The following is a 19364-nucleotide window of genomic DNA, read 5'->3' on the forward strand; positions in this document are numbered from 1 at the left end:
GGGGGTAAGAGTGGAGAGCGCCACGAGTGCCTGAGTGGGTGCGAGAGAGCAATATATAACTTGTGGATGCGGGAGGAGAGGTGGTGACAGCCGCCCTCGCGCGTGTATACTTTGATCATGTAGGTTGTTTGGTGGAGGAGGACTAAGGGGAGCGGGAGGAGATCAGACATCAGGGAACAGCTTGAGCGGCTCAGGCCAGGAAGTCAGTCCCGTCCAGGCAGGCTGGCCGCGGAGGTGGGGGGTGGTACCTTCGTAAGCCCCGCCCCCAGGCCGCCTCGACGGGCTTGAGACACGGCCTGAGGCCGGCAGAGGGCGCCGTAGGGCGAGTGCGGCTGTGCGGCCGAGGGGGCGTGCTCGGCGGCGGGCGGGCAGGCAGAGGCCCGGCCAGCTATGCGGGGTCCTGCGGCCGCGGCTGTCGGCACTTCCTGGAGCGGAGGCCGCTTCCCCGGCACCTGGGAGTGGGGCGCGGGGACGCGCAGCACAGGGCGGGCGGAGCGCGCGCTCGCCATGAGCTCGGCGGGCGGTGCAGAGCGGGCGTGCTGAGCCCCGGCCGCCGGCCCGGCATGGGCGTCTCCCGCGGGCCCACCGCCGGCCGGGGCTAGGGCCGGATGGAGCCGCGGGACCCCAGCCCCGAGGCCCGGAGCAGCGACTCGGAGTCGGCCTCCGCCTCGTCCAGCGGCTCCGAGCGCGACGCGGGTCCCGAGCCGGACAAGGCGCCACGGCGCCTGACCAAGCGGCGCTTCCCCGGGCTGCGGCTCTTTGGGCACAGGTGAGCGGGGCGGCGGCGGGACGGGCTGTCCCGGCGTGGGTATCCACGCGCCCGGCACAGGCGGTCCGGGTGGTGCGCGGGCTGGCACCGGCTGTGTCGTGCGCTTCGTCCTTAGTGCCGTGATAGGGTCAGCTCCTAACCCTCCCGCAGGGAGACAGCGTCTCCCCAACTCCTTGACACCAGCAGTCAGGGACCCTAGGGCTGGCCGCCACTCCTGTTTGACAGTCTTCCCGAGCCTCCTTTTTACCAGCGTCTTGGGGGCGGTCACACCGCCCTTCATGCTTCTCTGGAACCTATCTGCCAACTACCACCGCTTGGCATCTGCTGATTGTGGTCACTGTGATTTGCCATAGCACATGTCTGTCCCCAGGTCACTGATTAAATTACACAATGTTTTAAACTTCTGAGACAGTGGGCACCTAGCGTTTACTTTACTCTCAAGTAGCGTGAAGATACCATACCCCCTTCTCCCTCTGTACACAATCATCATCTCTTCGACCACCTTCTTCCAGCTCTCGCTTTGGAAAGGGATGAAGTGGGCTATCGTTTTGAATCAGGTTTGGCTGTTCAGGCTTCATCTTGCTCCCTCCTCAAGCACTCCACCTATCACCATATTGTACCTGTGACAGAGTTTTGACCACGACTGTGGTGAGAAACTGGGGGGAAGGTATGGAAAGACTGAGTACAGGCGGTTTATGGCCTGTGTGCTCATCTGTGCCTACCCGAAAAGCCCTGATATAAGGAAGCACCCAGGAGTATCCTACCTAGCTCTCTGATCCGTTTCCTTTCTGACCTCTGAATTTCTTTGGTGGTTGAAGCACTTGCAGCCAATCAGCTAAGGACCCTAGAGCTGACTGGACTCTGACCTCTTGGACTCTGCCCAGGGCCTCCCTTTTACTTTTTGTGACTGTTTAAAGCTTTGCTGTATTCGGCCCCTTCTGAGCTTTGCCAGGGCCCTTTCCAGGGTAGATTTACCTACTAATAACCTGTGTGGTTTTCCTCTGTTGTGTGGGTGGTGTGCCTGTGGTGCTGATCTATGCCCTCTGCCTGGCTTACCCTAGCTGGGGCCATGCTCTTTGCACCTGCAGTGTGTTGCTGAGCATACACCACACACTAGAGATCTCAGTCCTTGCACTGGCAGATGGAGCTCAGTGGGCTTTTGGGAAGCCTCATGGGCTTCAATATCACATAAGACAGGGCAGGCAGTAAAGCTTCCAATCCTTCTTGTTTTGTCACCCACAGCCCTGCAAGATCAGAGCCGGTTACACCCAGCTCTGCAGGATGTAGCCTCCAGTGTTCACGGGCTCCTGGGGGTGGGGGTGGGAAGGGGCTCCCCTGAAGGCTTCCTGTTGCTACCCATGGGGCACCAAGTGTTGAGTGCTCCTGACCTGTGGCTGTGCTCCTTTTGAAGAGCACACAGGTTTGTGGTTGCAGGGATGAGCCTTGGGCATATTCAACAAGAAGAGCAAGCAGAAGTGATGAGTACCTTTATATAATTCTCTAAAATAAGCAGGATAGACTCTGTTTTTCCATTTTTATAAAAGAAATAAACACAATATCAGAGAGAGGAGCTATATGCCCAGAGTCACACAGCACATAAGAGGCCAGTGACAGCATTTGAACTCAGGTTGGTCTGATTCCAAAATCCACATCTCTTTCTCTGTACCGGGATCCCAAACACAACATCACAGAGGAGCTTTAAGAAGGTCAGATTCTTAGATCTTACCATTGGCATTGGCGTATCTGGCTCTTCAGCTCTAGAAGTAAGCCTGGGTGTTTTTCTAGAGCACACAACTGGAGAGGAGCAGGATCACACCACCCTGGGATGGGAAGTGATCTTCTAGGATGCTTATTGAGAAGAAAATCAGAACTCCCCTAGAAGCATGGCCGCAGTGGCTCATGCTGGAGAGCATTGCACCAAGGCAGCGGTGCTTTTAAACAATGAAGACACTGGCAGAACATAATGGGAAAGGCTCCTAATTGGGCGTTCAGGGTCGGGGCTGGCCTCCTTTCACTTCTTTTGATGGCCAGGTGATGGGAGGAGTAGACATTTGGGTTAGTGCCTCTGCTCTAGGTTCTGTCCTTTTGGCTACTACTGCTCATGAAGTTCTGCCCCCTTTGTTGGCACTGGGAAGTCTTCAGTGCCCCAGATGAAACCATCCCTCTGTCTTTTCCCAGGCTCCATGCTCATGTATAAACCAGCTCTTGTTTCCCCTTGGACACACTGCTTTTACCACACTGCTTCTGCCAGCCCACTTACACCTTAAACCATGAGGCTGAGGGGCCTCATAAGTGACTGGGCCAGAAGACAGGGTCAGAGTTGACAACCGGGTGAATGGTGACTGCCGAAGCGATGTTGAGCTCTCTATGTGGACCTTGGCTCACTGGTAGAGTCCGTGAACAGTTGGCAGTGTCTGCTGTGGCAGGGGGCCACATGTGTGCCACTTGTGGTCAAGTCAGGAAGAACATTGTCTGTGGTGCCTTCCTTCAAGTCACCCCAGCCCCATACAGTAGACATCACTGGATCTGGGGAGAAGTTTGCCATCTCCCTCTTTTTAGTCCAGTGAGACACAGAGCTGAGCTGTGACTTCCTCAGCTTGTGGATTCTTCCCACTTCCACCTCCATCCCACTCCACTTCTTCATGCTGAGAACTGTCAGCCCCCCTCTCAGAGGAGGAAGAGGGTCTGCTATGACCCCAGGTCATCTACTTCTCCACTCTGTGTGGAACTGGAGAATCCTTACATTCAGGTTCTCTGAACCTAAGGGTTATCCAGTCTCCAATTAGAGGACAGTTTCCCAGAACCAGCCCAGGTCCAAGGAGAGGGGACGACTCACCCTCTGGCCTCTTGCCAGCAGCTTGGCCCTAGGCAGGTCACTCAGCTTGTGGATTAGCTGGCTTTGCACCCCAGGGGCGTCAGAAATTACCTGGCATCACACACATTTCGACAGAAGGAGCTTTGGCTGTCCAAGCCCCTGGGAGCCGGGGCGTCTGTTCCGCCATCCCTGCCCTTCATTAGTCTCAAAGTCATAAGCTCCCAGAGGGCAAGAGACACCTGTGGAGCAAGTTAGACACAATAAGTCTCATTTAGAGGCCATGCCGCCTGGGGCCAGTGAGCATCGTCCCTAAGACTAGGCTGGCCGACATGCTGAGGAGCAGCAACAGCCCCTGTTTGGGGTGGTTTTGCAATGAATAGGGAGGGACACATTGAGGGATGCCTCTCTTTCAGAGGTGAGAACCCCTGTCTGTGGCGCCAGGATGTCTGGGGGCAAAAGGAACCTCTCTGAGTGAATCAATTGTCTTGCTTAGGCTAATGCTGGGAACAGCCCAGGTGGCTGGAGAAGCCCTTGGGTTCTTGCCAGTTTGGGGAGGAAGGGACCTCAGTGCCTCAGCTGGGTGCACTCTGCTCTGTCTGCTCCTCATGCAGCCCCGGCCCCAGGTACGGAGCTGGCTCCTGTTGGGGAGTGAAGAACACATTCTCCCGGTCCCTACCTGCTGCCACATGGACCAGTTTCTGGCTTGCAGGTCAGGGGAGGGAATGATCAGTTCCTGCCATTTTGTCACCATGGCAAAGGTCACATCCCAGCATGTGGACTGACCAGGATTTGTACTTCCTACAAGAAAGTACGAGAGAGGGGATCCTTCCAGTCAAGGACAGAAGAAGGCAGCTGACCCCTGAGCAGAGAAAGCCTAGGCTTGGAAGCTGGAGCTGGGCATGGGAGCAGCAGACCTGCCATCACCTTCCTGGAAGCCTTTCCAGAACTCTTCATGGTCCCCCAAGCAGAGGGGAGGAGGCTGGTGGGCAGGTTGGCTAGCTTTGAAGCTTGGGCTGAGCTGGTCCCTAAAAGAAGTACTGGCCCCTTCATCTACCATAGCGGGCCAAAGGGCTTCAAGGTCCTCGAGCTGACCCAAGCACCTGCCCTGCAATGTCACTGTGATAACAGCAGGTGGCCAAGGCCACTTGGGGGCAGCAGGTCAGGACGGTTTCCTTCTGCAGGGCCACTTAAACCTGCCTTGGCTGGATCCAGACACCTTCTCTTTGTGAAGCCAGTGATGAGGGGTGTCTTTCCATATATCACTTGGCTCCACCCTTCCCTGGCCCTGAAGGTTGAGGCCCAGTGAAGCAGCCTTGACTCAGCTAAGGTCTCACAGCCAGCCAGGGTTACCTGCTTTCTGAGATCCTCACCCGGCACTCTCAACCTGCCTGCCACCTCCTTCCTGCCTTCTGTCAGCTTAGGGAAGGGACCCTGTAGGTGGACTACTACACTTGCCTCCAGGCCGGTGGCTCTCAACCTATGGGTCCCAACCCCTCTGGGATTGAATGACCCTTATGCAGAGGTCTACTAAGACCATTGGAAAACACAGATATTTACATTACAATTCATAACAGTAGCAAAATTCCAGTTATGAAGTAGCAATGAAAATAAGTTTATGGTTGGGGGTCACACAACATGGGGACCTGTATGAAAGGGCCACAGCATTGGGAAGGTTGAGAACCACTGATTTAGGCTGGTAGTTTCCCTCTGTCCTGGTGCTGTTGTCTCGGCCACTACCTCTGTATTTCCTGTGAGGGCTCTGGATGCCCTTAGAGTGTCAACATCCCATCAGGGCTGTAGTGTGGTCCCCCATCCCCCTGCCTCACAGCCCCGAGCCTGCCTGGCACTCTTGTCCAGGTGGGAAAGGCTAGGCCCGAACATAGACCGAATGCCTGCCATCTTACCCTTGCTCCTGCCATCTTACCCTTGCTCCTGCCTCAGTTTAGGGCCCGTGAGAGCAAGTGTGTGGTACTAGGTCAGTGCTCTACGGGATGGGGGGTGGGGCTGAGAGAACTGAAAAGAATACTCATGATGTTGTCCCTCTCCAGGTGAGTGACAGATCATCTTTCTTCTGGCCCTTAACAGCTGCTATGGACTTAGAAGCCACCCCCAAGCCCCACCCCCGATTCATAGAACCATCACTACAGCAACCCTGGGTGGTTTTGCTTCCATTTTATAGATGAAAAAGGCTATGAAGTTCACCTGGAGCTCAGCCCTAAAGCCTTTGCACAGCACCTGACCGCCCTGCTTATTAACCCTTCATGTATCCACCCTAACCTGCGGAGCCCCAGGAGGCCTTAGTCTCTGGGTTTAGTGAGAGGCTTGAACCTCACGAGGAAGTTGGTATAGATGCATGAGGTGCTCCAGTCCAGTCCTGGAAAGTGGCCCCAGGGTCCCCTCAGCAGGAGCAGGCAGTCTATAGAGATAGTGGGTAGGCTGCCCCAGCCTGGAAAGCGGCCGCCATGGTGCTTGGTGGTGGGACCCGGAGAAGAGGGGTGCATGTGCATCTGTGACTGTTGGAAGATGGACCCTGTGATAGCCTGGGGTCAGTGAGTGGCTTGAAGAATGAACCCCACTTGTACCCATCACCCTCTCCCTTGACTTGCAGGAACCTGCTCCCCCTCCTTCTGGCAGAGTGCCGTTGGAGCTGCTACAGAGAGGCCTCTCCCTTGCCAGGGCTGAGCACCATCATAGCACATGCCAAAATAGCTGTCTGGGAGCCTGGGCCTGCACCACCCACGCCCCAGCATCTTGCGGGTTAACAGCTTGCCTGTCTCTCCGCCCCCTTTCCTAGCTTGCTGACATTTTACAGAGAGAGCCGGGGGTGGTTGTGAAAGGGGGCAAGTTGGTTCCTGCTCCCTAGCCCACATAGACAACCCACTGATACAACCTGCTGCTGCCCACCTACCTCTGGAAGGCGTCCTGGGGAGAGTCCTGCCGTCTGACCTGCTGGGAAAATAAAGCTGAGGTCTGCCTGTTGCTTCAGTGTGAGTGGCACATTGTTGAAACCAGACAGGGGAGACCCAAGACAACGTTGAGAAGCTGGCCACCCCCTCACAGCCTTTTTTAGTGTTTTCGGGGAGGTGCTGGGGAATGAAGATGGGGGTTGAGACAAGGTCTCACCAGACCTGCTCTGAACCCATGGCAATCCTCCTGCCGTAGCCTCTTGAGTGTTGAGATTAGAGGTGTGAGCTAAACACACCCAGCTCCTCTTTTAAAGAGACTGAGACTCCTGTCAGCTGGTGCTCATGTTTGTAAGCAGGTCCTTGTGCTGGTACAATGGACACTTTACCAACTGCGTCATCTCTGCAGACCCTGTCTGGTTTTACTTTGATTTGAGTGGTATGCCTTAGTTGGGCATAGTGATACGTGAATGTAATTTTAGCATTTTGGAGGCTGGGGTGGGAGTATACTGAGTCTGAGGTCAGCCTGGGCTACATAATGAGTTCCAGGCTATATAGCCAGACCGTGTCTCAAAAAGGGGGGTGGGATAATATGGATGGGGTTGGTTTGTTTTGTTTTGTTGGTTTGATTTGGTTTTTGAGGCATAGTCTTGAACAAGAAATGAACCCCGGCCCTTAGCCTCCCGAGTGCCTAGGTGTGAGCTGAGCATTTTCAGTTTTTCACCATTGCTTGCTGTCACCAGAGACTGCCCCTGTGCATGGCTCCCTGAGTATCCCTCTCTACCAGGGTTCTGGCCCTGGCCCATGTGTCTTGGCTTAGGTAGATGTTACTAAATTGTCTTGCCAAGCAGTTACCCTAGATTTTAGGCCTCTGGTGGTATTTCCTTTCTTGAAATTGTCATTAAACTGAGGAAATATTTACCACAAACACTTTCTCTTCTAGCCTACAGCAATCCCTAGAGGTCCCGGAGCCCCATTGATCAGATGAGGAGACTGAGGTTCAGACGGTCACCCCACAGTCTGAGCTTGGAGAGCTGGTCAGAGGCACATGGTGGCCAGCTGCCTTTGCTCTAGCCCAGTTCTTGCTTTAGCAGTGGGAAAAGTCCTGGGTAGCATGCGTGGGGGCCTGGGGACCAGGTGGGATCTGGGAGCGGAGAGTCGATTCTAAGGAGGTCTTTGACATGAGAGTGGAGGCTTCTTTCTAGGCTAGAAGCCCTCACCCACTCCATGTTCTCTGTGGCTTTCCTTATGGAACCCACAAAGTCACAAGGTGAAGGTGGTCAGTGCGGTTAAGGGGGCTGTGTTGGATATTTTCTGACTGGGCCAGATGGTTCAGAGGTTGTGAGAGGTGAAATTTTGAATGTAAGTGGGGGTCCATCTCCTAGGAGATGAAGAATTGGAATTTGCTGCAGACATGTGAGAAGGCGGGGCACAGGTACAACAAAGGAGCCTCATTGGGCAGAGCTGGAGGAAGACACCTTAGCATTTCCGTAAGGGATCAGTCTCTGGGCTGCCTGTGAAACACAAGGTTTGTCTACCCAGTGCCAGCAGCAGGGCCTCAGGAGCTGGCCAGCCAGCTTAAAGCCATCTACCGTCAGCCTGACCAAAGCTAAGGAGGAACCGTTTGCTAGCCCCTCTTCACGTACAAGGTCCCAGGGTCTGTAGTCTTGTGGGGGATGCAGCCTAGCAGGTCAGTGCTGCTGGCCCACAAGAACCAGGCAAGGGTCTGAGTGTGGGAGCAGCTAACCTACTCCTCGAGGAGAAGGTCCTAGGGAAAGCTTTCTGGCAGACCTAGTCTGAGCCAACTCTTAAAGAAGGAAAAGTAGAGCTCAAGTTCAGTAAGCAGAGGGGCCTGGTTTCCACTATAGGGACTCCATTATATAGGTGCCAAGCATAGAGGGGCTTGTCTGTGCCAGAAGCAACCAGGAGTGCCGGACGTGGGCTTGCCAGTGTGGAACTACCGGGTTTTTGTTGAAGCTCTGCCACTTGTCGGCTATAGGCCTTGGGCTAGCCGCTGGTGGGCACTGGGCTAGCCGCTGGTGGGCATTGGGCTAGCCCCAGATGGGCACTGGGCTAGCCGCTGGTGGGCACTGGGCTAGCCGCTGATGGGCACTGGGCTAGCCGCTGGTGGGCATTGGGCTAGCCGCTGATGGGCGTTGGGCTAGCCGCTGGTGGGCACTGGGCTAGCCCCAGATGGGCACTGGGCTAGCCGCTGATGGCATTGGCTAGCCCACACCCAGAGATCCCCAGCCACCCTGTCCGTCCACAGGGCTTCCAGCAGAAGTTCACTTTCCACAGCAAGGAGATCGTAGCCATCAGTTGCTCCTGGTGCAAGCAGGCAGTAAGTGGCCTCTGTGAGCCTGTGCTGGGCTTCCGGTGGGTCCCCAGTCTCATCCTGGCCCAGCTCAGCCTTGCCAATGGCTGTCTTCCAGTACCACAGCAAGGTGTCCTGCTTCATGCTGCAGCAGATTGAGGAGCCCTGCTCCCTGGGGGTGCATGCGGCTGTGGTCATCCCACCCACCTGGATCCTCCGGGCCCGAAGGCCCCAGGTGAGTCCTTCCTTTACTTTAGCACCTCTCCCTGAGGAGACCTACCAGTCACACCTCACCCACACCCCCGATTCCTTTGCAGAATACCCTCAAGGCCAGCAAGAAGAAAAAGAGAGCATCCTTCAAGAGGAGATCCAGCAAGAAAGGACCTGAGGTTAGGCCTGGGCTGCAGTCACTGGGACCAGGAATCGGAAAGGGGACTCTTTCTCTGTCCAGGGCCTTTGGACCCGACTGCCAGTTTAGCCTGGCTCAGGTTGGGCTCTGGGGGTCTGAGGAGGTGGGAGATCAACTTCCTTGTTCCTTGTGGACAGGCTCATGAAAGGTCTGATATGTGAGGGTGTGCTCACTTGTGGCAAGGGATGCTGAGGAGGATGTAAGCTAGGGCTTCCAGGACAGAAAGTACCTTACAGGCTCTCTGTCTCCCAGGAAGGCCGATGGAGACCCTTTATCATCAGGCCCACCCCATCCCCTCTCATGAAGCCCCTGCTGGTGTTTGTGAACCCTAAGAGTGGGGGCAACCAGGTAAGCACAAGCTTTCTCCCCGCAAGCCACGAGGGAGGAGGTGGCCAGTGTTGTACCGCCTGCCCATAGTTGCTCTAGCAGCCATTTGAGGCTTCAGCCCTGCCTTGCTTTTCCAGGGACCCTGAGAGGACCCTGTCCCATCTCACCGTTTACTGTAGCTGGCTCCCACAACGATGTCCCCTCTCTGTGCTCCTGACACCTGTCTCCTCATCCCTTCCTCATTGTCCCTCGACTGTCCCCGCAGGGCGCTAAGATTATCCAGTCTTTCCTGTGGTATCTGAATCCTCGACAAGTCTTTGACCTGAGCCAGGGAGGACCCAGGGAGGCGTGAGTACCCCACAAGGTTCTCTGGGACAGTGGGAGCTTGCCTTGCTCTGGCTATGTCACATGTCTCCTGACTATTCCTGTCCTCCCCTGGCCCAGGCTGGAAATGTACCGCAAAGTGCATAATTTGAGGATTCTGGCTTGCGGGGGTGATGGCACGGTGAGTTCCGTGAGCAGGGCTCATGCCTGATGCATTACTCCCCCATCTTGGGCCTGGCTGACCCACTTTGCTGTGCTCTCCTCCAGGTTGGCTGGATTCTGTCTACCCTGGACCAGCTGCGCTTAAAACCACCTCCCCCTGTGGCCATCCTGCCCCTGGGTACTGGCAATGACCTGGCCCGCACCCTTAACTGGGGTGGGGTAAGTGCCCTTCAAAACAGGGTTGCCAGGGAGGAAGGGTACCCTTTGACCACAGTGAAAGCTCTGTCTCTACCTCCTTCCACCAGGGTTATACAGATGAACCTGTGTCCAAGATCCTTTCCCATGTAGAGGAAGGGAATGTGGTACAGCTGGACCGCTGGGACCTGCGAGCAGAGCCCAACCCTGAGGCAGGACCTGAGGAGCGAGATGATGGAGCCACTGACCGGGTAGGTCAGCCAGGGCTACTAGGCATGGGGGTTCATGAGTCTGGGATTCTTTTTTTTCCAAGACAGGGTTTCTCTGTGTAGTTTTGGTGCCTGTTCTGGATCTCGCTGTGTAGACCAGGCTGGCCTCGAACTCGCAGAGATCCGCCTGCCTCTGCCTCCCGAGTGCTGCGATTAAAGGTGTGCGCCACCACCACCTGGCGTGTCTGGGATTCTTCTCTTTTTTTTTTTTTTTTTTGAGCTGAGGATCGAACCCAGGGCCTTGCGCTTGCTAGACAAGCGCTTTACCACTGAGCTAAATCCCCAACCCCGAGTCTGGGATTCTCTGGACTCTACACACTTACTACCTGATTCTGGAAAGCTGAGTTCCCAGTTCTTCACAGTCCAGCCTCTTTCTGTCCTAGGAGCGTAACGGTACAAGCTGGTTTATTACTCAGCCTCCTGGCACATGCTAAGTGAGGGCCTCCAGAATGCCAGACTCTGTTCTAAGCTATGGCAAGACTTAAGTCCCTGGAGGTAATATTGATATAGTATATGGCATGTGGGGATGCAGTGCTGTAAGGACCCAGCAGGTCCTCCAAGAACAGGGCCTCCCAAGCAGTGCTGCAGGGGTGGTTGGGGGAAGCTTTGACACACTGTTCCCTTGACTGAAAGACCTTCAGAAGTAAATGGACTGAGCAAGGGTAATGACTGCTAATCTGGGCCTTGGGAAGAGCTGGCACCTGAGAGTCACCTCCTCATTTCTTCACCTTGACATTTTTCTAGCTGCCCCTGGATGTCTTCAATAACTACTTCAGTCTGGGCTTTGATGCCCACGTCACCTTGGAGTTTCATGAGTCTCGAGGTTAGCATCCTCCTGCTGAAGGAACCTTGGGAGGCCAGGGCAGGCATGGGAGGTTCAAGGGTGTCCCAGGGAGGGCCAGACCTTGCTTCCTTGGTCTTCCTTCCCACCATAACCTGGGAAACAGCAGCAGGTTGACTGACATCACCACCCCTTGTCTCTACCAGAAGCCAACCCAGAGAAGTTCAACAGCCGCTTTCGGAATAAGATGTTCTATGCTGGGGTGAGTCTGGGGGCCGACTGGCCCCCAGTCCCCTGAGTGCAAGTCACAGGAGCCCTGTGACACAGTGGTGGGGAAGGCCCCTGTCATGAGTCGATGACACCCTGTATCTCCCACAGACGGCCTTCTCTGACTTCCTGATGGGCAGCTCCAAGGACTTAGCCAAGCACATCAGAGTAGTGGTAAGGAAGACTGACTGACATGCACTGGGGGTCCCTAGGAGGGAGGCCACCTGGGTATGTGTGTTCTCCAACAGTCCCCTGTTCTTGTGTCCAGTGTGATGGAATGGACCTAACCCCCAAGATCCAGGACCTGAAACCCCAGTGCATCGTTTTTCTGAACATCCCCAGGTGAGGAAGCAGGGCTCCTGTGGGCTGTTGTCCCATCCTGCTGAGTCCATGCCAGAGCCCATCTGTTGCCCCCCCCCCCCCAGGTACTGTGCAGGCACCATGCCTTGGGGCCACCCTGGGGAGCACCATGACTTTGAGCCCCAGCGGCATGATGATGGCTACCTCGAGGTCATCGGCTTTACCATGACGTCCTTGGTGAGTGGTCCTAGTCCTGAACTGTGGCTACCTTTCCCTTTACTAGGCAGGGTAGAGTGGTCACCTCAGCTCCTTACTTGGCCTAAGGCTCCATGTCCTCTGTTCCCTAGCTGGATGATGACTTTTACTTCCCATCTGATGAGGGAGTCTTCAGTGCCTCTGTCTGGCCCCTCCATTCTGCATTCTGCCTGGGATTCCCTCCTGTGTGTATCCCTTCACCAGAACATCTCTGGAAAGAGCAGAGCTTGCCCCACCTACCACCTGACCTGAGAATTCTGTGCCCACAGGCCGCACTGCAGGTGGGTGGGCACGGCGAGCGGCTGACCCAGTGCCGAGAAGTGCTGCTCACCACGGCCAAGGCCATATGGGCTAGAGAGATGGCTCAGAGGCTAAAGGTGCAGTTCCAGCCCCAGAACTCATACGGTAGGGGAAAGCCAACTCTTGAAAGTTGTTCTCTGACCTTTACATGTGATTATGGCATGATGACGTAGGTATACACACACACACACACACACACACACACACACACACACACACACACGCAAATGTTCAAATAAAAATTTTTTTTCAAAGGAAAAGGAATAGGAGGAAAGTTGTGGCTGCCAGGCCCAGGTCCTTGTCTGTTGTCAGTGGGAAATAGTCATGCAGAAGTGAGTGCTTCCGAGTGATTGGGTGGGGAGGGCAGCACGGAACTGAAGAGGAAACCAAAGGAACCCGGTGGCCATTCCTTGCTGTTTCTCAGGAGTCTAGCAGACCAGACCCTGAGGTGGACCCAGAGCATGAGGGAAGAAGCTGGGGACATTTCATGGAGGAATTCATTTGGGGTCCTAGCCTAGCCCCCACCCCCAGCATCTGTGTATCCCTTTCTCCCTACGGTCTCTGTTTTATAAGGAAAGCTACAGAGAATCTGGAATAAGCAATGGCTTCCGAACCCGGAAAGGGGCCTCCAGCTGTCACTTACCAGATCTCTTGAAGAGGAACGGAAGCTGGCCACCAAAACAAAGGCTGTTGCCATTCTCTCATGCCCAAACAAAGAGAAGTGGCCTGGGCCTGTGGCCAGCCCTTGGTGGGGTGGGTACCCAGGAGGAAGCGCTTCCCATCCCTAAAGGCTCTGACTCCTCCCCCACGGAATTCCCTATTCTTTCCTCCTGATGGGATCCACAGTAAACAGCTCCCTGCCAGTCCTGTGCAGGACACACCACACCCAGATCCACTCACTAGTCCCCAGCCCCCAGGAGCTGGTTGCTTGGTAGAAGAATAAGACTTGAGAAAAATAGGTCATCCAGGATTTCTGTGGCTAAAGAATCAGAGGGCCCCGGGCTGTGGTGGCGCACACCTTTAATCCCAGCACTCGGGAGGCAGAGCCAGGCAGATCTTTGTGAGTTTAAGGCCAGCCAGGGCTACCAAGTGAGTTCCAGGAAAGGCGCAAAGCTACACAGAGAAACCCTGTCTCGAAAAACCAAAAAAAAAAAAAAAAAAAATCAGATGGTGGTTACCTGGAGTGGAGCGGTTGGCTGGGCAGCTATGAGCAGGTGGCCTCTGTGACAAATGAGGAGGGGAGGAAGGGAGGCCAGTGCTCAGAGCAACATGTCAGGGGTAGGGACACAGCACTGAAGGTCGGCTCCGTTATACTTAGGGTTTGTGTCACACCTAGGGAGTTATGCCATGGTGTAGAATCCACTCTGAGTCAATGGGTCTCTAAGTGTGGGACTGCAGACTGTGGATGGACGGGGCGATTGTCAGGCTGTGGGGTGTCCCTCCCTGTTCAGGGTGCCGCTGTCAGCAGGACAGAGATAGCAAGCATTCACAGTAAGGCCCCTACTGTGCACTGCTGTCTAGAAGGCTGAGAGAATTGACAGGAGATGGCTCAGTTGGAAGAATGTGTACCTAACATGCCCAGAGCTCTAGATTTCGTTCACAGCTCTCCATCAGCCAGGTGTGGGGGCACAGCTCTGTAATCACAGCATTCAGAAGGTGGCCACACAGGGCTTTGAGGACTGCCTGGGCTATGTGAGACTGGAGGAGGGGGATGGAATGGAGGGTGACTTAAATGCCAGATACTCTAATCACAGCGTTGAGGAGGATGAAACTGGAGAATGGTGTTTAAGACCAGCCTGAGCTAACAGCAGTAAGATTGAGACCCTTGTGTGTATATATGTCTTTTTAGTATTTTGGCTATTGGCTTGCTCAGTCAGTCTGTGAGTTCAAGGCCAGCCTGGCCTACAGAATGAGATCCAGTATAGGCACCAAAACTACACAGAGAAAGTCTGTCTCGAGAAAAAAAAGAAAGAAAAAGTAACTCTTGAGTTTTGAGCAGGCCTCTGAATTTTGGAAACTTTGTATCTACCTTCTGGTGGAGGGAGGGGCTTCCCAGGACAGGCCCTGTGCAGGTGGATGGTGAGCCCTGCAAGCTTGCAGCATCACGTATTCGAATCGCCCTGCGCAACCAGGCCACCATGGTGCAGAAGGCCAAGCGCCGGAGTGCTGCTCCATTGCACAGCGAGTAGGTCCCATGATAGCCGTCATGTACCCTGGGGCCCGGAGCCAGGCCCTACTTTACTCCAGTAGGTCCCATGATAGCCGTCATGTACCCTGGGGCCCGGAGCCAGGTCCTGCTTTCCTCCAGTAGGTCCCATGTTAGCCGTCATGTGCCGTGGGGCCCGGAGCCAGGCCCTGCTTTACTTGAGCTCTGGTTTCCTGACCTGCAAAGGGACTTGTAGTCGGGTGATAAGAGCACTTCCTTAGCATGCGTGAGGCTCTAGGTTGTCCTGGCATCCAAAATAAAGGGTAACCTGGCCTCGTGCCCACTGAGGACTGGTATCCCAGGCAGGGTCCTTGCTGAGTCCCCTGTCACTGGCCTCTCCACAGTCAGCAGCTGGTTCCCGAGCAGCTGCGGATCCAGGTGAGCAGGGTCAGCATGCACGACTATGAGACTCTACATTATGACAAGGAGCAGCTCAAGGAGGCCTGTGAGTGGAAGCAGGGCTGGGGCAGGGAGGGGCGAGCAGCTGCTGGGCTGCCTGCAGACATGCAGCAAGGACATGCAGCTAGCTGCTGAAAGGCCTCTCTGTCCTCCAGCTGTGCCTCTGGGCACTGTGGTGGTCCCTGGAGACAGTGACCTAGAGCTCTGCCGTGCCCACATCGAGAGACTCCAGCAGGTAAGCTGTGGGAGCAGGCGCTGGGGGCACCTGAGCTTTCTTCCCAGCCCAGCTGTGGCCCCCCTGACCTTTGCTTCTGTCTCACCAGGAGCCCGATGGTGCAGGAGCCAAGTCTCCAGTGTGCCACCAGCTGTCCTCCAAGTGGTGCTTCTTGGATGGTGAGTCTCCTTGAAGGGTCTGTTCTGGGCAGCCCTGGCTCTGGCCCGCTAGTCCTCCTTTGAGGGAACTTGGCTTGGGCAAAAGGAGACTTGGCCTGGGACAAGGACCTTTCCCATACTCAGCCAGCCATCTCTTCTCCAGCCACCACTGCCAGCCGCTTCTACAGGATTGACAGGGCCCAGGTAAGCATTGCAGGTCTTCTCTGCACCCCGTACACTCACACCTCTGTCGGCAAGTTTCAGGGTTAGCCGCACAAGCCAAGCATGCTCACCACAGCCTCATGGCCATATACTCACATGCCTGTGGCTGTGGATCACATGCCCCCACCCTCCAGGAATGCACAGGGATGGTGCCAACAGAAAAGGCTGGCATACCCAGAAAAGGCTTTCTGGGTGGGTGGAAGGGAGGGCCTGGAAGCACAGTGCTATCCAGGGAAGAAAATAGCCAGGGCTAGATCACCTGGCTTAGCAGTGGGAAGTAGTTGTTGAGCTGGTGAATGCCACATATGGAGGTCAGGACCCATAATGGACACGGGCAGGCGGGAAGAGGGACTACCCTCTCTCCCTGCTGCCTCCCCCTAGGCCTGCTGCCTTGCTTCCTGCTCCCTAAACCCCACCCCCATCACTGGGCACTAAAGGCCACGTGCCTGGCACTGACCTTCAGTTCTAACCCTCCCTCCACAGGAACACCTCAACTATGTGACGGAGATTGCCCAGGACGAGATTTATATCCTAGACCCTGAGCTGCTGGGGGCATCAGCCCGGCCTGACCTCCCCACCCCTACCTCCCCGCTCCCTGCCTCCCCCTGCTCCCCCATACCCCGGTGAGTCCCCGAGCCCCCAACCACCACTCCCCTGGCTTTAAATCCTGCCTGCTAGCTGCAGGCTTGGAATTTCCGCCCTCAGCTCCAGCATGAACACTCGGGAGCACCAGGCTCTGTCCCTTTACCATGGTGCTCCCGGCTGGCTGAGCACTCCTCCCTCGGCGGCACTCCTCTGCCTCCAGGCCTGTTACTCAGAGTGCATCAAAGTGCAGGTCCAAACAGGCCACTCTCCAGCCTAGAACCTCTTTCTCAGCAGCTGGCAGTCCTGGGCCTCTGGCCTCTGAGCCACACACAGTACCTCAGCCCGGGTCTCTTGAGGCCCCAGGCCATCCTCTGGACTTCTGCCCTGGCTGCCTCCCACTTGCCCCTTCTCAGACACCCTCCCCAGTCTCAGCTTGGCTTTTCTCTCTCAGAGGGATCTTTTCCAGGAATGCCACCCGAAGGTTGGAAAGTAGCCAGTCCCCAGTCCAGCTGCTGGGCTACACCGCCCTGTCGTGTTTGAATAGTACTTCCAAATCCCTTATTTATTGGTTGGCTTGTGTCTCTGAGCTAGGATGTGAACCCTGTGATGGCAAGGTCCCCATCTGTCTGGCTCCCTGCTTGTACCCCCCAGTGTGTGATGTGCAGTAGGCACTCAATAAACTTGAAGAAATGAAGGCCACCATGGTTGGAGCCAGGGAAGGTGGCCAGCTGGGCTGAGCTGGGTCACAACTCACCCTGTTCTCTTTGCAGGTCACTGCAGGGGGATGCCGCACCACCTCAAGGTGAGGCCTCTTCCCTAGGGCCCTGCCACTTCCCTTTCCCTGGTCGTGGGTGTGAGTTGAGTGGGGGTCAAGGTTCACCTATAGCTGACAGGCACAGCCATTGAGTCCTGTGATCACCTTCCTGTACAAGCCCAACCTTTGGCATATCTGCACATCATCACATACACTGTTTACACATGAACCATGCCCAGGCCTCTGACCTCAGGGTCTGATGGACAGATGTTCTGTGCAGGTGAAGAGCTGATTGAAGCCGCCAAGAGGAATGACTTCTGCAAGGTACTGGTCAGAACTCAGCCTTGCCCCTGGAGCCCCTCATCCTGGGAGGGGCTAGGCACTTGTCTGTCATCATCTGGTCCTCCATCCATGGGGTTGCCCTGTCTAGGACTACTACTAGGGGTTACCTCAGCCAGTCTATGTCCCTGGTACTTGGAACGGGGGTCAGTCTTAAAGGAACCACAGGCTCCAGGGCTTGGTTGGCTGTGCATTTTGTGGGGGTCCCTCACATGTAGGAATTAAAGACTTGTGTCTCAAAAGACACCTCAGAAGCCAGATATGGTGGCGTACACCTTTAATCCCAGCACTGAGGAGGTAGAGGCAAGGGGATCTCTGAGTTCAAGGCCAGTCTGGTCTACAAGTGAGTTCCAGGACAGCCTGGACTACATAGAGATAACCTGTCTCAAAACAACAAAATCCCTCAAAGGTTCCTAGCATGTAACTTGTGTGAGCCTGTGCTTGGGTCCATGCTTGTGGAGGGAGGGAGACCCAGCTCTGCTCTGCCCTGCCCATCGCCCTCAGCTCCAGGAGCTACACCGAGCAGGAGGAGACCTCATGCACCGGGACCAACAGAGCCGCACACTCTTGCATCACGCGGTCAGCACTGGCAGTAAGGAAGTGGTCCGCTATCTGCTGGACCATGGTAAGCTGTGCTCCTGGGGCTGGGCGGGAGGAGAGGGGGCTGTCCGATGCTCAGTGCTCTCTCCCTGGGCAGCACCTCCGGAGATCCTCGATGCGGTGGAGGAGAAGTGAGTATCTGGAGCACAGCCCAGACCCACCTGAAACCACCTTCAGTCCCAGCCCAAGAACCCCCTCTGGCCAGCTTGGGGTACCCCTTCCCCCCACTCGCCAAACTCCTGCCCTCTCTGATGGCTATTGGGAGACAGCTGGGCAGGCCCAGAGGACTAGAGGTGTCCACAATCAGCCCCTGCTCCCCAGCGGGGAGACCTGTCTACACCAGGCAGCCACCCTGGGTCAGCGCACCATCTGCCACTACATTGTAGAAGCCGGGGCCTCCCTCATGAAGACAGACCAGCAGGTGAGTAGTCTGGCAGAACACAAACCGGCCCTTTCCAAAGTTGGGGGCAGGGCTAGGAAATTTGAAGCTGTTCTGAGCCAAGGCAGTCCAGGCCCTGAGAAACCTGAGCCGGTAGGGGAAACCTTGTGACCTGTGAGGTTTTCCATCCCCCACAGGCTGGGTAGAAGAGCCCCAGCCCTCCCCTAAGGTCTTGGGACCCTTTCACCCTTCTCCAGGGTGACACTCCCCGGCAGCGAGCTGAGAAGGCTCAGGACACAGAGCTAGCTGCCTACCTGGAAAACAGACAGCATTACCAGATGATCCAGCGTGAGGACCAGGAGACGGCTGTGTAGTTAAGGGGACCATGGATCAGCGAGGGCCACTACCAGAGGACGGGAGCTCTCCTTGCCCAGCTCACTGCCACATTCCTGTCGGATGGCCATGGGGGCAACCCCTGAGAAGCCGCTCAAATCTAGGGCTGGACTCTGAGGAGCTGGACTCTCGCCTGTCCTTGGGTTCATGGGGAACAGGAGACAGGCTGGGCTGGCTGGGTCCCTTCAGGGCAGCCTTCCCCTGACCACAGCAGATGGAAGGAAGGGCAGGAAGGAGCCCGCACGACAGGGAGGCTGCTCTCAGCAGGGTGTTTGAGAGCCAACTGGTCCTTTGGGCTGTCTTCTGGGCGCCTAGCCCTTCCCTCTGACCCACCCACCCTGGGCCTCCCAGAAACTCAAGAGCCTGCTGTATTCACCTGCCCGCCGCCCTGCTTGGCACCTACCCTGGTGATCCTCATGTACCCAGTCATTTCATTTCGGACTGTATGGCCTGGGGTGGGGGTTGGGGCTCCCATGGCGACTTGTTTACAGCTGGGTGTGACTCAGTAAAGTGAATTGTTTTTCCTTCTTGTTTTTTTTTTTTTTTTCCTCTTGTGTGGGTCTCTGATAAGCAGCAGCGTGTGCCGGGTTAATTTAGGAGTGTGGGAATGGCCACCAACACCTCAGACGGTTACAGGAATCCCTAACTGGGATGATTATGCCCGGCTCCTGACCTCTGCCTAGCAGCTTAGGCTCGTAGGGCCAGAGGCGGAGCTGATTTCCTCC

General features: G+C 55.8%; 1 protein-coding gene across 1 annotated transcript; it reads left to right on the forward strand.

Moving 5' to 3' along the window:
• The first annotated feature begins 433 nt into the window (after nucleotides 1-433).
• Nucleotides 434-19166, forward strand: Dgkz (diacylglycerol kinase zeta). The gene is made up of 27 exons (XM_036184261.1): nucleotides 434-769; nucleotides 8717-8828; nucleotides 8920-9036; nucleotides 9119-9190; nucleotides 9463-9558; nucleotides 9803-9885; nucleotides 9982-10042; nucleotides 10129-10242; nucleotides 10329-10469; nucleotides 11232-11310; nucleotides 11475-11530; nucleotides 11647-11709; nucleotides 11804-11877; nucleotides 11961-12072; nucleotides 12360-12436; nucleotides 14453-14575; nucleotides 14941-15041; nucleotides 15151-15230; nucleotides 15319-15388; nucleotides 15531-15571; nucleotides 16073-16212; nucleotides 16945-16976; nucleotides 17209-17252; nucleotides 17772-17892; nucleotides 17965-17998; nucleotides 18189-18288; nucleotides 18504-19166. Exons 1-27 carry the CDS (start codon nucleotides 609-611, stop codon nucleotides 18618-18620), a joined length of 2421 nt encoding a protein of 806 aa, XP_036040154.1. The 5' UTR covers nucleotides 434-608; the 3' UTR covers nucleotides 18621-19166.
• Nucleotides 19167-19364: the final 198 nt, after the last annotated feature.

Source organism: Onychomys torridus, chromosome 4 (assembly GCF_903995425.1).
Source record: "Onychomys torridus chromosome 4, mOncTor1.1, whole genome shotgun sequence".
Classification (NCBI taxonomy): Eukaryota; Metazoa; Chordata; class Mammalia; order Rodentia; family Cricetidae; genus Onychomys; species Onychomys torridus.

What these genes read in the sequence shown, in the direction of transcription:
- Dgkz (XM_036184261.1), top strand. Translation starts at nt 609, where the DNA reads ATGGAGCCGCGGGACCCCAGCCCCGAGGCCCGGAGCAGCGACTCGGAG. An exon ending in GCACCCTTAACTGGGGTGGG is followed by an intron (nt 10,243 to 10,328) that starts GTAAGTGCCCTT and finishes TCCTTCCACCAG; the next exon opens with GGTTATACAGATGAACCTGT. An exon ending in ATAAGATGTTCTATGCTGGG is followed by an intron (nt 11,531 to 11,646) that starts GTGAGTCTGGGG and finishes TATCTCCCACAG; the next exon opens with ACGGCCTTCTCTGACTTCCT.